Here is a 17,578-nt window from a genome sequence, read left to right as displayed (position 1 = left end):
TAAACTTTTAGTCTAGGATGAGGTATTTGGAATGAACTTTGTTCAAAGCAGACATAGATCTCAGCACGGTAACCGGACTCTCTTCGCTTGGTGCCTATTCAATTTTCACTAGACAGAAGTTCCAATTATTTTCAAAGAAAACTGTAACTCTAATAAAGTGAAATGTTCTATTTTTAAGTTTTCCAAAGGTATACAGCTGAAACTGTTCTCTTGCCATGTATACGGTTAATAAAGAAGTCAATGTTAGCCAATGAAATTAGAAGAAAAGATAAACCTATTGGAAAAGTAAAATCATTATTTTAATTTTAAATAAGTCATTATCAACAAACACAAAAATAGCTTAAAACTATTTGGAGTGACAAGTAATAAATATTTTCTAAAATATATTTTTGTACATGCCAACAAAAACATAAAAATACTGTAGAATTCCTCCTATCCAATGAAAGCAGGATAGTATTTAATGGGTTAATTAAAAAAAAAAACTAGTTGTAGAGAAGCATAGTACATAGGTAACAAATACCTAATTTTACTTAAAATTTTAATTATTCATTTCCTGATTTTTTGATGCAGGGTTACAACTTTGCTTTATGTATAGGCTTGACATCCTCGTTAATAGCATAATATATGGACTATGATTTCCAGTTTTTATTTAAGAGTAAAAAATTAACAGAAATTGCAAAGCAATCTCACCAAAAAAAAAAATCCTTGAGATATTTATGACTTTTCCACCAAAATCAGACCATAGTTTTGTCCAACTACAATTTAATGACCTTTTCAGATGTAATTGAAACTTCCCAGAGCAATCAACTTGGTTGACCTGAAGACTACCCTTTGTTTTTGTAATCTTATCTCATTAAGTTATATAACATTTAATTGAATTATGGAATTACAATAGCTACTGAAACTAGCCTAAACAGGTTTGAGAAGCACAATTACCCTTGATGAGCAAATGTCTCAGCTGCTGGGGGCAGAAGTGTATTAGAGACCAGCCCATTAGCCCAGGGCACCTTTGCTTTGTAGAGGGAATAGGGAGTTTGGGTTAATGCAAGGAGTTCGCTAAGGGTGCTCAGCTAATAAATACTACAGATTTTTTATAAATTTTTTAAGCTTTTAAAAATTCTTATTTATTTTCTTAATAATTATTAAGGGAGGTAATTATTATTTATCATTATTATCACTATTTATTAATGGAGGTACTAGGGGTTGAACCCAGGATCTTGCACATCTAAGCATGCACACTACCACTCAGCTATACCCTCCCACTTGTTAGAGTTTAATTAGAAATAAATTTTACAATAAATATTTAGGGAATATATAGGTTGAAAAGCACAAAAGTTAACTGAGATATACCAAAATATTTGAATTAATGCAGATTTTCTTCGTTCTCAGACAGGATTACTCAATGTCATAAAGCTGTCAGCTTTCCCCACATCAATCTAGACATGAATGGAATTTCAATCAAAATCCAAATGATCTTTTATTTTAGAACTGACAGAATCAGTATAAAATATTTTCCCAAAGAATAAAGAATGCAAGAAGACTTAGGGATGTTCTTAAGAAGTGTAATAAAAATAGCTTCTCTATTAATATATCCTAAAACCCACCATAAAGCTACAGTCATGAAATCATAGAGGTTATGGTGCAGGAAGGGAAAGTTAGACTAATGGCTTCCTACCCAGAACTCAAAAATAAAACCAAATATTAATAAAATTTAGTGTATTTATAAGGAGGCATTTAACATAATGGGTGAACAAATAGATTATTTACTCTATGGTTTCGAGACAAATGGCTAGTTGTTTGAAAAGAAAATTAAGTGGGTTTCATGCTTCATTCATTATACCATTATTTATTTCGGATGAATCAAAAATAGAAAGGCAAAAACTAAAACCATAAAAATAACAGAATATGTATAAACAGTTTTAAAATCTTTGGGTAGAAAAGGTATTTCACTGCATGAAACCCAGAAATCATGAGATGGGAAAGTGGATTTCACTACATTACAAAATTCTGTTCAGCTAAACACAAACAGACCAACAATGAAACACAAAAAAGACTTAACAGTAAATGACAAAACATAAATTGCACATACATGACAAAGTGTTAATCCCACTAAAATAGAAAGAGTTTTAAAAACAAATAATTCTTAGAAAAATGGATGGGACATAATAGAGAATTTGCAAGAGAAGAAACATAAAGAGGCTACAAACAGGTAAAGAGGAAATGCAAATATACAATGTTGTAAATCACTCATCAGGTTGGCAAAGCTGGAAAAAAACAATGAGCCAGTTTTTAACATGGGGACCAGGTATGTTTATGCCCAACTCAAGGGAGTGTAAGTATTTACAGATGCTTTGACAATTGGGAACAGGAGTTGAAACAGACATACTGTTTCTATTAAGGGCACACACATTTTGAGAAGTGTGGAAAGATGCACAGAAAGATACTCACGGTAGAACGTATATAATAGTAAGAAACAAAAATCAATAGACAACTTGAATAAATAACGTGCATTCATAAATTGAATTGCTACAAGTCCTTTAGGAGAAGACATATTTTTATATTTACTGACAGGGAAAGATTTTCTTTACATACTGTCTTGCAAAAAAAAAAAAAGCAGGTTGTAAAACATGTACAGAATTATTACTTGTATATGAAATACATGTATATATAATATTGATACCTTTATATCTCCATGTAGATAATGTAAGTATATTCTGTGTACAGAGTGGATGTCTTTGGGTGGTGAGATAAGGGGATAACTTTTAGTCCTACTTTACATATCTTCATATTATTTGATTTTTCTGTAATAAACATATTTTACTTTTGTTTGCAGAAAAATATGTAAAAAAGTCAACTGAAGTCAGAGTAAGAAAGACTATTTCATTGAATTCATTTTATCATTTTAGTTATAAGAAAAGCTAACCCTGTGCTCAGACATGATTTACGTCTAATCAATAAAACTTTATTTTTGGCCAAAATATACATGGAGTTAGAAGGAAGTAATTCTTTTTTTTTTTTTTTTTAAGAAGGGAATAATTCTTATTGCTTCTCACATGGTTAAAAAAAATTGTATTTCTACCTCTGTGTCTGAAAGTAAACATGCAAAATAAATATGAGAGTTAAGATGTGAAAACTCAAGTCCCAGAATTCCTCTTTTGAAGAGAAATATAACATGAGTAAGACTGGTATGGGCTGTAAGGAAAGAAAACTCCAACTCAAAATGACTTACAGACCAAGAGACTACTGCATGATGGGAAGTCCAGATGAAAGGTGGGCTCCAGGTCTGACTTAAGGTCGTGGCCTATTACTGTCATCAGAAACTCAAATTATTTCTGTATCTCAACTGCTTTACTACTTTCAGCCCTGACTGCAGCCTAAATTGGGTCTCCTCATGGTTCCAATATGGCTGCCAGTAGCAAGGAGGCACATGCTTCCTCTGTAGATACATCAGGAGAGGAAGAGTAAAACTTTTCTCCCAAGCATGGAGTACAAGCCCCTCCCTCTACTCTGATTGGATCAACTCAGGTCACATGGTCACCCTTGAACCAACTGTACTTCCTGGACAGTGCCATGTGATGATTGGCTTAGACAAATCTGCATCTATTCCTGAAGCTGGGGATGGGAAAAAAATCATTACTTGAAAAAAACTGTAATTCTGTTTGGCATTGGGGCATGAATAACAGGTAAGTAATCACTACTGTCCACTAAAAATAACAGGTTTTTTTAATATTTACAAGGTACAATTTAAAGTTTCATTTGAATTGTGTCAATTCTCTGATCATATGGATTAAATTCACTGGATAATTTGGAGAATTTTCCACATCGCTATAATGATAAGTTTTGCTTAAATGAGTTTGGGGTCATGGAACAAGTATAAATTTTCACCCTAATCAATGCAGATGTCTCGTACTGAAAATACATAAAGTAGAACTAAAATAAAATGCCCAAAGATCTGGCATTTGAAGTAGGCAGTTAAATTTGGTGCAAATAAAATCAAAATAATTACTGCACTCTCTAAATATCTTTGTTGCTACCACACTTGCAAAAAAATAAAAAAAAATTTAAGATTTTTACTTTAAATCCTAGGAGTGAATTGTTTTTGTTCTGAAACCACAACTCAATGACAAAGATAATATTGAGGAACAGATTTTGTCAGAAAACAAAGAAGATGTCAAAGGACAGTGATTAGAGAAATCTGTATATAAAAGCATTTGCATGAGTGCACAGATGAGAAATACAGAGTTCTTCCTCGGAGTGGGGAACAGGAAAATTTAGATCATAAATCTCCCTAAATTTTGGTGCATACGATTTATAAAATGTTAAATTTGGTTTTCTTTTCCACCTTGTCTTTTCTAACCTGGTCTTTTGTTGCCAGGTCATAAGAAGGAAACAGACACTTAATTTGGCATAATGTTTAATTTGAGCTGCAGAAGACCTACATTTCTTTAGTGAAAACTGATGGTTTTCTGCACACAAAGAGGTGAGAGCAAGGAACTTATGTTTTGCTCCTCTGTAAAGAGCTCAACACAGCCTTCCGACTCCAGTGCTAATGGAATATTGACTAAAAGACACCTTGGAGCTCTCAGCACATAGAAATGGAGGGAAAAATATGAAAAGCTCTTTGGATCAAATGGCAGATTCACAGTTGTTTACAACTGCTGCTTCGGTGGGGTATGGAGTGCGGGAAATGTGCTTCTGATTAATTAAAACAAGCACAAATCTTAGCCTGTGTCTGTTTGCTTTGAAGGTCTATAATGCTGAAGTACACGGGCTGCCTGTGGCAAGTAGATGGTGGGGAGAAACCCTCTGCTTGTCTCCATTGCCAGGCGAGCAGGAAAGCTGGCAAGTGATGTGGAGCCATTGTCAAAGCTGACAGGAAGCTGTTTCTAACCTGGCCATGGAAAGATGCTGGAGCAAATCTTGTTCTTTGCAAATAAGACATTCTGCTTGTGTTGACAATGTTCTTCGGAAAATCTGCCTTGTGGGAAAACACATCACATCAAGACAAGGCCAAGGCCAATCACTCAGATGTCCGCATCATCTGTGATAGGCCCTGGGCCTCAGTTCAACGGTATTTCCATTGGAGCTACTCAGGGGTACAAGTCATTTTCAAAGGCTTCCAACAGCCTGTCACATACAAGACAACACACAAAGTCTACTAGTATTCAGTGTTTACCATTACCTGGCCCCAAGTTACCTTTCTAAACTCTTTGTTTTAGTTTTGTGTGGCTTCTGTGTCTTTGCTCACACTGTCCCTAGAATGTCTATTCTCCTGCCTCCCCACATTCAAATGGGGGAATTCAAAACCTATTCGTCAGCTGCAATGCAGCCTCCTCCAGGAAGCCGGCTATGATCCTCTGTGGTAATTAATGTAGTGATCTGAAGTCTTTAAGATGGTATAATGACCTAGTGACCCAGGAATTCCTGAATCTTATCACAGACTCAAGCCACCTATCTTCTCAGGAGAGCTACACACACGGATAACAATGACAAATGGAAAATAAAATCCCTGTTTATTATTGGACTTTGGAAGACTTGGCTGGAGCATGTAATCTTTCCTTACCCCTATGTCTGTATCCTGATCTCACCATCTCTATTAACTGATGAAAGGTAGACAAGATGATGGTATCCAACAATGTGCAAAAAGAGACACTGTTGGGAACTTTGTATTTCCCTTTTAATGTGAGGGACTCTGACGGCTAATAAGTGTAGTCCAATAACTTTTCTGGACTCTTACTACTAAGATCAGAATCTTCCCACTTGAGGAGGAGTGAAGAAGATCGGGGACTTTGAATATACCCCGACACCCAGATGACTGTGCAAACCTAGGTTCAGTTTCGGGGATAGAATCATATGGTTGTCAGAAGAAATCCAAGAATCTCCTCTAGTCTGGTTGGGCACACTCGGAAATTTTCTCTCCAGATCCCGGAACTGTACTACTAGCCAGCCCCCTCCATTGCCCTCCTGTAGGCTGGATATAAACCTGGGCTTATTGTGGTGCTCAGGCCCTCTTGGGGCCAGATTGAGCTCCATTTGAATCCTTTAGGTCAATTAGAACCTGAAATAGAAAACACATACATTTTCTGAAATTACGCCAGGACCAGCTCTACCACTTTTGTCCAAGAGTCATTATGTTCTCCCCAGTGGTATGCCGGAGTGTCTCTGCACCTGCACGGGAATGTATCAGCATACTGATCACCAAAATTCGATATAATTTAGAGGGCACGCAATTGAGTTTAGAGTTTATCCTGCGTAGGCAGCAGAAAGCAGCAGAAGAATGCTGAGCAGGGTAAGGTCATGATGGGATGGGTGCTTTGGCGTGATCACTCTGGAAGCTGGATGGAACGTGGGCAAGAAAGGAAGCAGGGAGAACAGTTAAAAGGTGACTGCAGAAGTCCAGGCAAGCCACCATGAGAGCCCAAAGCAGGACTGCAGGGATGAAGATGAAGAGGAGGAGAGAGAGAGAGAGAAAATCTTGCTCAGGGGGAACCTCAACAAGGCATGTGCATCCTTTTGTAGCCAGGAGGGAACGACTAACGGTAAAGATCTGAAGTTGAGTTGCACACGTCTGCCTTAACAGCCTGGTGACACAGTAGCCCCAGAACTGTACTTGAGAACTGTAAGACAATAAATTTATTTTCAATGAGTTGGAAAATAGAGGTGCAAAGTGTCTTGGTGAGAAATTCGACTGTTGAGTGGTCCGAGGACATCCTAGGGGAGATGTGACGGAGGTCAACGCTCTTCCAAGTGTACTATGTAGACCTGTGCTTTCTGGGAACTGCTTATTACTGGTCTGCACCAAGATCAAGTGCTAGTACAGGAAATGACCTCAACTTCACCGCTGATGGGTTCACTTCCACGGACAATTTTTTTGTAGCAAGACTTCCTTGAAGAAAGCAGCGAGGTGATTTACATTCTAGGTCAAGTTCCTTCTCTCGCTGCAGACCCAAGACAAAGCATTAACTGAATGCACCAGTCTGAGAGCACACCTTCAGCAGCATTGATGCAGATGACTAGATGTATGAATTTGAGGTCTGGGGAGAGGCGTGTCCTGGAGATCCAGATTTGGGAATGGAAGTGTAGAGATGTTGGTAGCTAAAGCTACCATCAGTGGTGAGGCTGCTGAGAGATGGGACAGAGATGAGAAGAGGGCTGTGTTAGTTTCCTAGGGCTGCTGTGACAAAGGACCACAAACTAGGTGGCTGAAATGACAAAAATTTATTGTCTTACAGTTGTTGGTGGGGTTGGTTCTGCTGAGAACCATGATGGAGAATATACTCCAGGCCTGTCTCCAAGCTTCTGGCAGTTTTTGGTGTTCCTTGCCTGCAGGAGCATCACTCTTATCTCTGCCTTTCTTTTCACATGGGTGGTTCACATGCTTGTCCCTATGTCCAGCTTTCCCTGTCAATGAGGACACCAGTCTTAACGGATTAGGATCCACCCTGATGACCTCACCTTAACTAATTACATCTGCAAAGATCTTATTTCCAAATAAACTCACATTCTCAGGTACTGGGGTTAGGATTTTGACATCTGGATTTTGGGGGGCACACAATCAACCCATAAAAAGCCAAGGATGGAGACCTGAAAAACACTAATACGTAAGATGCAGGTGCTCACCATATCCCGCCTTATACTATGAGCTCTGTTCCCTGTCAATGTATCTCAGCTTCTCGACCAGATTGATAGGTTCCTAGAGACCAGGAAAGCTGTCCAAAATGTCTTTCCATTGTTTGCCTACAGGATTTAGTGAGTTTCTTGTATGTAGAAGTGGTCCAAAACAATGTTCTCTGATGATGTATAACAAACAAAACTTGAATACGAAAGAGCCCCCGAGAAATGTTCTGAACACAGTATGTTATGACACGCTGCCTTGTAGAGACAACAGTTGCTGTACTTGTCAGAAATCAAATCGCCAAAGTAGATGTTCAAGATGTATTTTAACTCATTTGCTTAAACAACGCTATGCCTACCATCCACACCAAAAGACTGTTCTTCTGCATGGGCAACAGAAGGCATGATTATTTGCAAGAATTTTCAGTGTTTTTCCTTTGCTTGCTTAAGCTGCACAGTAGACTCTCTGTACCACTCCGCGTATTTGCCAAAAATCCCATTGTCTTTTTGAAAACACGGCAGGCCCTCGAGGGTTTGAAACTTAGCGTGTGCTCCCAGAAGACTTCTATTTTTAATCCCTAAGTGAACTCCAGAGTTATCTCAGAACTTTCCTACTGCATGAAGTGGTCCTGAGAAACACCACATGACAGGTTATTTTCCTCCCATTGGCTGCCCGAGGACACCGGTACATTATCAGTTTATCCCATCCCTCTCAATTTTACAAGGGTAGCCAGAAGCTCTGGACACTTGGGGGCTTGATAATTCAATCTATTTTTCAAACCTCTCAAATGTTTGCCCTGCTTGTTTAAATAAAAGCAATGGCTTGCCAAAGGTAATTTTCCCTTTGACTAGTGAAAGATGCCAGAAAAATCCATATCTAAGCACTTTTACTTTATAGATATTTCACACCCATCTTAAATGCTTATTACCACATCCAAAATGCAAAAGCAAATACTCATTACTTACTTACATTCTGTCTTTGAAAAGGACTTTAGACAGCTTACAATGAGAAAAACAGTGCCAAAATCTTGCAAGAGAGCAAAATTAAAGAAATGTATTTATTTACATTAAATATATAAAACTTAGATTCTATGATATAACTTTGGCAACACTGAGACGGATCATTTTTTCGACAGCCTAACTTTTACTATTGTGCTGTTGACTGACTTTTTTTTTTTTTTTTTTCCTTCAGAAAGAGCTAAGTCAAATAAAACATATGCTCAGTATGGAGATTTAGTTCTTACCTTGGCTTAGTGTTTGGTCACTTAAACATGTGCTAGAGTGATTCAAGTTCAACTGGGATTCAGTCACTGCAAAAATTTCGTAATTGCTTTGTGGTCTTTGAAAGAAGACCTTTCTCTATAACGGATCTAGAAACTCGTCAGTTGTTGGAACACATCAACCAGTTTGGGAGTGATTGATGGTATGTTTCTGCTACATAAATTATTTTGAGGTCATGTGCTAATTGGTTTACCCTCCTTGTTTTCCATTGAAGCTTTTATAAAAGTATGTAAGTTGGGTCTCTTTGATAGAGGCAGACTGTATTTAAGACCCCTTCACTTCTTTTCCTTAGAAATATCCTAGGAAAGAAAACTTCAGTGCAGAATTTCAACAGCTGGTGTTTACAAGCACCTACTGTGTGCCATGCACTGTTTCAGGAGATGGGGAATCAAAGAGGAAGAAGACGTGGCCCCTATCTTTGGGAGTCCTACGGTCTATCCATAGGCACATACAGAAAAGGTAATTTAAATGTGATATAAAGGAGGAAAAGTGGAAACAGACTAGGGAATTACAGGAGCATTTAGCCCCATACAAGGTTTGGTTAAAGTTTCTTGAAGGAGGTAACACCTGATTTAATGAAAGGACAAACCAACAAATCAAGGGAAGAAAGAAAGATATTCAAACATAAGGAACAGCATGGGCAAAGGGATTACAGTTTGAAATAGCAATGGGGGAATGTGGACGAAAATGCAAGAACACTGTTATTACTATGACTGGTAATGTTTGTTCAACATTTACCACCTATTAAGGACTTGTTAAGCAATTAACATACATTGTTTCTTGTAATCCTCACTATTCCTTTCCCCCATTTTACAGATGAGGAAACTAAGACTTAAAGAGACTGGATAATGCAACCAAGGTCATATAGCGACTAAGTCACAAAACTGATCAGGGATTTGAACTAGAGACTGATGGCCTGCAGAGTTAATCAAGTAACTCAACAAAAGATGAACAGGGATGTATTATACCCCATCTATTTGGTAGATGATGCCGTCATGGTAACCACTGCCATCCTGGGTTTGCCTATCATGTCAATAATGATGACGATCGTGACGATAATAGCAATAATGAATGTAAGGCTGGCTGTGGTCAGTACTTTACATACAGTCCTGTCGCAGACAAAAATACCCCCAAATTTGCACAACTTAGCAATAACAGGAAGTAACACTTACATACCACTTACCACATGCCAGGCATTGTTCTAAGAGTTTTACTGTACGATCTCACTTAATATTCACTCAATGATGGACGTACCACTACTATCCCCACTTTATTGATGAGTAAACTGACTCCCGGAGAGTTTAAGTAAGTTGCCCCAAATCACAGAGCCAGTTTGGGCTACATCCAGGAAAGCCAACCTAGGCATTCAAGTTTCAGAGTCAGGCTCTTAACCACCGTCCTTCACTATCCAGCATTATGTCAAAAGCAATGACCAAACTTTAAAGTGTTGACTGACTTAATCTCCTTTTCTTTACCTGCTAACAATGGAGAAGTAATTCTATCCCACGCTTGGATTAACAAATGAAAAAATAATAAGGTAACTCTGACTGCCAGTCCTCCAATTCTGCGCAAACTATAAATCTGATCCTAACAGAGAAACTGTTGCCAGAGACAGGGAACACAGAGTTTCCAATTCCAGATCTTTTTCTTGGCTGCATCACAGAGGCCAGGGTCAGACCATCATTATCTCTGCCATAATAGCAAGAACCAGATAGCTGGTGTCCCACCAACCAGGTATAGATGATGTTCCTCTTAGAATAAACAATTTTAGTTAAAAGTGATTAACATTCCATTATTTAAGTGATGACTTGTTCTCTTACGTCTATCACTTTCGCAGAATCATAAAAACTCAAGGCTCGGCTATGCTACATCTTCCAATTCTAGGAGAAGCCAGAAATGTATATTTTTTACGTGAAATGTCATGAAAGCTTTAAATGTTGAGAACTAATTCAAAAACTTGAAAAATACACTGTAAACAAAACAAAATAGATGTGTGGGTGAGCTTCATGCCCTAAGCTGGACCTCTTGTGTAGTTGGTAGCCTTGTAACCTTTTAAGATCTCACCTCCTCATCTAAAAATTTTGATACTTGGACAGGGTAAACACTGACTTCATCTCTAATCATCTCAGATTCTTTCAAGACACTGCCTTACTTTGTAATGTGAAAACATACTAAATACAAGTTTAAATGAAATTTTAAGTCTTGATCATGAGTAATCTCATTACCCAGAAAGAAACATCAACAATTATATGCAGAGGTGACAGAGATTATCTGAGGCTTCCTTACCCCCTCTTCATAAGGCAGATGAAGAAATTACCCTAGAGCTAGAAGATGACTTGCCTGCAATCAGTAGTTCATTAGTGGTAGAGTCTGAGCTTAAACACAGTTTTCAATATATAATCTTTCTCCTCATCAGCCACCTTTACTCTGTCAAGGAAGTCATTTGAACTCCTAGATCCAGCCATGCCTGAAGTCAACCACCTTGTACCGGAGTTTTCAATTACATGCTCCAATAAATCTTTCCCCTCCCCCTTATTTCCTTATTTACATAGCCACTTCATTTGGGTTTCTGTCACTTGAAACCAAAAGAATTAGACTAATACTCCCAGAAACAATGACTCCTTTCCACATTCCTGCTACCCCATGCTCTTCTCCAGACTGGAATACCTGCCTTTCCCGATGCTTACAAAAATCATACAATTTCTTTAAGACCTAACCCGAGTCTACTTCCTCCATGAAGATTTTCCCAACTGCTATATCCAGTTCTCTGTGAGTGTGTGCATGCAAACACATTCTCTCTCCCACTCCCCTACTTTACAATTGGTACTCAGCATCTCACAATTAACCACTATCATTCTCAACTTATTTGACATGTATATATGTTATCTTCCAAACGAGAAAGTAAACTTCCCAATTCAGAAGCCGATCTCAGAGCAATCTTCTGGTTCTGCCACCGAGCCTGGGAGAGTCCTTAGTGCAATGAATAACTGGTCTTTTTTCTGAACTTTGGTTTAAGTTAGTAGAACTCTGCTAATTATTCCAACTTAAGCTGTATAAACAACCGGCCCCAAATACTGGCTATATTTCAATGTGATAGCCTATGAATGTGTTTTAAATTTGCTTCTGCAGGAGAAAGACCTCAGAATCATTTGACTTTTACCACTTTCCACGGTACGATTTTTCAGGAATGAAAGATTTAATTTCCTTTGTTCTTCAGTCCAGTTTTAGGGGACTGTAAGGCTATTCCAAGTGTGTAATGAGGCAAGAACCTCTCTTATTAATTTTTTGTATTTCACATCCTCAGAATGTCTCTGTTAGTACCAGTGTATAACAGTTCCTGCACAATGTACCAACAAGATTGGGGGGAAAATGCCAAAAAGCATATTTAAAGGATTCAATTCTTTCCTTGAAGAAGAGGAAAACCTATCATTGTTTTAGAAGGAATCCTGGTTTAACAGTCATTTAGTTTTCTCAAAAGGTAATTTTTTTTTTTTACATGCCAACTGTACGTTGCATTGACAAAACAACCCTGAAGAATTTTGAATAGTGTAGTTAACCCAAGTGCCCCAAAGCGTATCTGAATGGATGAATCACCATTATTGATTTAAAATACACACACACTCACACACATATATAGCCACCTAGCACTAGGTCCTAAGTTTTTATGAAAGTTATGGGCTTTTGAGTCATAACTGAACAACAAAGTCAAAGAAGTCAATGAATGAAGATGCAATTTCTGTGGCTAACAGTGACTCAACATTAGCCATAATTTCAGGGCAAAATATATAAGCTGAATCACATAGAAATGAGTAACTTGAACTTCAAACACATTTGATCTAATCATAAGGTCCTCTCGGATGACATGAGGATTCATAGAGAAGAGACACAAGGTTAGGATTGTCCCTTTCTCAGCAAGTACATACAGACACACGTATACACACTTACATATGCACACATAATATTCATAGTGGACATTTGTAATCCAAGCACTATGAATAATTACTAGCTAATTTAAAAAACTGGCCCTATCAATCTAAACATTACACAGAATTGTTTACAGTACCTGCCTTTAGCACAAGAAGAAAAAAAAAAGCTACAAATGATAAAATCCGTTTTCACATCGCCTGTTTAAAGTCTTCTTTTAACTGGGAAGATGGTTGGAAAGCCTAGGCCTTCTCTTTTTCAGTAAAAGCGAAACCAAAGTAACAAACTGTCAGAATAATCCGGCAATGCCACCTTTTCCCTGTGCTCCTTCCCGATTGTTCTTCTGAACTAAAATGCTTCTTTTTTCTTTCAGCTCGAACCACATAGAAACACTGACAACAATCTGCTGCTCAGATTTACCAGCCAACAGCCCATCTCTCTTTTTCATACTCCTTACGAAGTTAGTACTTCAATGTTCATTTTGCCCGTGTTGAGTATTTTGTAGGTGCCCAAAGGGGGAGGGGCAGGCCTCTCTCAACTCAAATAGAAGTAACTCTGAGTAACAAAGTACACAAAGTATATTGTCAGATGCCAGTGTTCTGTGTTTCATTTTAGAATATTCCTCATCAGTGTTGCGCATTAAAAAGAAAGGATTTGAAATCAGAGACCCCCCCCAAGACTAAATTCCCACTCTTACACCTGTCTACGTAGTCCTTTAGGCAAATTACAAAACCTCTCTGAGTCTCTGTTTTCTTTTCTAAAAATGAGGACGGTAATTCCTACATTGGTTAAGTTACGAGAACAACTTAAAATGTTCTAAGAACAGAAATAGAAATCTAGGTAAAAACTAAGGAAACATAGATTGTAGATTTTAGTTAACTATAATGTATCAGTATTGGTTCTTTAATTGTAACACATGTACCATACTACTGTAAGATATGAATAATAGGGGAAAATTGGGGTCCATGGGAACTGTCTGTTCTATTTTCTCAATTTTTCCATAAATCTCAGACTTTTCTAAAAAATAAAGTCTATTTTTAAAAAATGATCTAAGAGAAGTGCCTTGCACATAGTAGGGACTCAAAAAATGGTAGCCTATAGACTATTTGGTTTCATAAAATCTATTATACTCTGTGCAATATGATCTCTGCCCCCCAACTTTATTGAGATATAATTGACATACATTATGTAACGTTCAGGCTTACAGCGTGATGATTTGACAATACGATCTTTCCTTTTCCCCAATTCAGCACTTCTTTGCCACAGACAGTTCTCTCTGTCCCTGCTGCATGCCACACTAGTCCCTTTCTCCACATCATTTTCCCTCATTTTCTAGTTCATCAGCCTTATTTATTGGCTTTAAATTTTACCACAATGATTATGCAAACTTTTAGGTTTGTTTTTTTTTTTTTAATGGTTACTCCTTAAAAGAAAGTGAAAATTCTAAGCTATGTACTTGGAGAGAAATATAGCCAAACAGCCTTTTCCAGAAAAGCACTAAACACTTAAAAGATACAGTAACGGAGGCGTTTGTTTTCTTTTGCAATAAAGAGATGGATATTCGCCTTCCCAGGACAGCCAACAGCCCTGAGGCAGCTTTTTAAGGTCTTTATAAGAACAGATTTCTTTCTTTCTCATTCCGGTGTTTGTTTTCAGCATGTATTTGAAGGACAGAACTAGAGAGCCTTTTGACTGATAAAGGGAAGTTAAAGTTTTCTTTAAAGGGAAGTTTGTTTAATTCTTCTTTAAGTGACAATGGTTTTCATTGCCAAAGGAATAGGACATCTTTAGTGGGTGCTGTTACTAAATTACTAATGGGATAGATTTTGGAGATGGAAATTCCCCTGCTATAAAGACACAATTACCAAAATAACTCCAACCTGAAGCTTGAAATATCAGGCCCTGTGGACCCAAGATCCAACCTTAAAAGAATATCCAAAAAACTTTTACTGTTCTGAGACGACTTTTGCTCTCCTGTAGTCCAAAATCCAGGTTGAAAAAGCTACAGACCACTGATACGGGGTGGAGAGTGGAGTGTAGAGTGCACCTGCTCCTTCTCAACCAGGTAATAAGTTTCATTTTCAATAAAACTGATATCCAAGCTTGTGATAGCTGAAATCAATCATCAACTCTGGGTGATGTGTGTACACATACAAGCAAAACAAACAGAGAAGTCTGTGCTAATTTGAGATAAGGGTGGATAAATATAGGAAAACCTAACATGCTACGACAGGCAACATACAATTCAGCCTTAATTGGTAGCAACTGAAGAATCCACTCTTTTAGGAAGCTGGTCTCCCAACCTTGCTGGGGTTAGAGCTGGCTTTAACCGCCCCTCACACCGCCCCGCTGGAGGGCTTCTTGGCTTTTCTGATAGTTCAACTGCTGCAGAGTCATCTAAAAGAGACAGAACAGGGTGCTGACTTTCTTCACTCACTCACTCCACCTGGGCCTTCTCTTCTGGCCTGCAGCCACTGCCCCTCAACCTGCAGTAGCCAAGCCCTCCTTTCCGTAACTGGAGAACAGCTCTTAGAAATAGGCACTTTTTTCACATCAAAGGCAGCCAGGAGCCGCCTCAGCCTTGCCCCAGTCTCAGACACAAAAAGCTTTTCTGATGCTTATAATTACAAGGGGTTTTTTGCAGCTGCACTTTATCAAGCTAACAGCGGCGGGGCTTGGAGGGCCTCGGAGAGCCAGAAGGTGGCGGCCAAGTCACCTTGGGAAGAGGAGAAGAGGGTCAAAGAGAGGAAGATAGAGGGACTGACCCCGGCAGGACCAGGGGCGCGCCCCAGCTCTGAGGTCAATGAGGAAGGAGGAGAAGGGAGATTGGAGGGAAGCCCGGCCAGAGGGAAGGGGTGTCCAGGGACCCCAAGGCGACCCTAATCGATGATCAGCTGACCCGGGCGGAGGGAGGAGGGTGCCCTTCACAGTGTCACAGGAAGCCTCGCCTTCCAGGATCGCTTTCTCCCGCCTAGCCCTGCGGTGGCTCTCTGCCCAGGTTAGCCTGAGCGCGACTCGGAGGCGCTCTACTCGCTCCGCACCGGAGCCCCCACCTGCCGGGCGCCCCCGCCCGCCCAGCGCACGCCCAGGAGGGCGGGCCCGGAGCTGAGCGCAGCCGCCCGCCGCTGGAGAGTGCTGGGAGCCCTGCGAGCGAGGCAGGCCTCTCTGGGCACCGCGGGCTGCAAGTCACTCCCCGAGCCTCCCGGGCCATCAAGCGGGACTTGCCCGCCTCGCTCTCCATCAGGGAGGCCCGGGCACCCGGGGCTGCGCTCCCGGCCCCTGGCTAGTGGAGGACAGCTCCTGGCGCGCTCGGCGCTGGCCTGGGCAGGGCCTGGCCGCCCCTTCCCCCGGGTGGGGTCTCCTCCTCCTCCTCCTCCTCCTCCTCCTCCTCCTGCTCCTCCTCGCCAGCTGCGCCGCCAGCTCCCATTGTTCGCCCCGCCCGCCTGGCGACGTCCCGGCGCCGCATCCTGGGCCTCCCAGGCGCACCTACCTTCTGCTGCCGGCGAGCCATGTCGGTGGGCTGCTTGGCGTTGAAGGGGTAGGCGATGCAGCGCATCACGAACACATAGAGCTGCAGCCTCTTCTTCCTCTCCTCCTCCTCCTTCTGCAGCCGCTCCAACTCCTCTTTCTCCTTCTCGCTCACCACCGACGGGCTGGGGCTGGAGGGCCGGCCGCCAGCGGCGCGGCTGCTGGGCTGCAACCCCCCGGCCCCGCTGCCGCTGCTCGAGCCGCTGCCACCGCCGCCGCCGGCGCCCACCCCGGCTCCGGCGCCGCCGCCGCTCCCCAGCCCGGCGCCGCCGCCCGAGCCCTCGCTCGTGCGGCTGGGAGACAGGCGCGCGCCGGACGCGGCCGAGCCGAGCACCTCCTTGCCGCTCTCCTCCTCCACGATCTCATCCGATTCCTCTTCGCTGGACGAAGGGTCCAGCATGGTGGAGCCTGGGGAGGAGGGCGCCTGGAGCCCCTTGCCCGGGGTGCAAAAGGTGGGGGGGGGCCCTGGAAGCAGCCGGGGGTCGGCTCTCCCGGATGGGCGCTTCTTCTCAAATCAGGGAGCGAGAGCGCTGCTGCTCAGCCTCGGCCGCCGCGACTGCTTCCTCAGCCCGGCGATAGCCAGCTGGGCTCAGCCCTTCCCAGGAGCACGAGGGGAGGAGGGGTAGGGAGAGGTGCGTCCGTGGGCCCGAGGTGGGCAAGAGGGAGAGTCAATTGCGAGCCCTGAGCCCGCAGCCGGATGCCATCTGCAGCCGCTGAAGGAGGCGCCTCCAGAAAAGATGCCGAGTGTTGCAAGCTGTCGATGCAGCCTAGAGCCGAAGAGGCATCTTGCCGATTGGGGAGGGAGCGGCGCTTACGTGTTTATTGGCTTAACTCTCCCGTGTCCGCGACGTAAAGGGTGGCTGCAGAGGGCTGGAGGTGGGGGAGAACGCGTAGCGTCCGCAAAGTCCCAGAGCTTCCGTGCTGACCCTAATGCTTCCCCGTCCTCCTCACCACCTCGTCTTTGTGGGTAATTTCCTCCTCGTCCAGGTCTCCTGGCTTGGACCTCTCTCCCCCTCCCTTGGACAAAAAGTTCTTGGGGGAGGAAGAAATAGGCAAACCAGTGATGACTTCTTGCCAGCGAAAAGTGGGCTGTTGGACACAAGAAATTCAGAGGCCTAAGAGGAGGTCGGCGAGATCTTACACGGGAAAGAAAGAGGCTATTTCCTACCCCCAGCTTTCTTCATACCTGGGCCATGGGGGCAGTGGGGCTGCTCAGCGAGTTTCCCTCACC

The 17,578-nt window shown here is 41.6% G+C and overlaps 1 protein-coding gene across 7 annotated transcripts in view; it reads right to left on the bottom strand.

Moving 5' to 3' along the window:
* The window catches only part of CADPS (calcium dependent secretion activator), a 415,573-nt gene extending 398,396 nt beyond the window's left edge, over positions 1-17,177 (bottom strand). For 2 of the 7 annotated variants that reach the window (XM_074344561.1, XM_074344562.1), the window contains exon 1: positions 16,310-17,174. In XM_074344561.1, coding sequence (XP_074200662.1) covers positions 16,310-16,747 — 438 coding nt within the window. In that variant the 5' untranslated portion in view covers positions 16,748-17,174. Of the gene's footprint in view, positions 1-16,309 lie in introns of all 7 variants that reach the window. The other 5 variants (XM_074344564.1, XM_074344563.1, XM_074344558.1 and 2 more) reach the window with 4 other exon arrangements.
* Positions 17,178-17,578: the final 401 nt, after the last annotated feature.

The sequence above is a fragment of the Camelus bactrianus genome, chromosome 17 (genome assembly GCF_048773025.1).
Source record: "Camelus bactrianus isolate YW-2024 breed Bactrian camel chromosome 17, ASM4877302v1, whole genome shotgun sequence".
Lineage (NCBI taxonomy): Eukaryota > Metazoa > Chordata > Mammalia > Artiodactyla > Camelidae > Camelus > Camelus bactrianus.
This window is presented reverse-complemented; position numbering and strand designations above follow the sequence as displayed.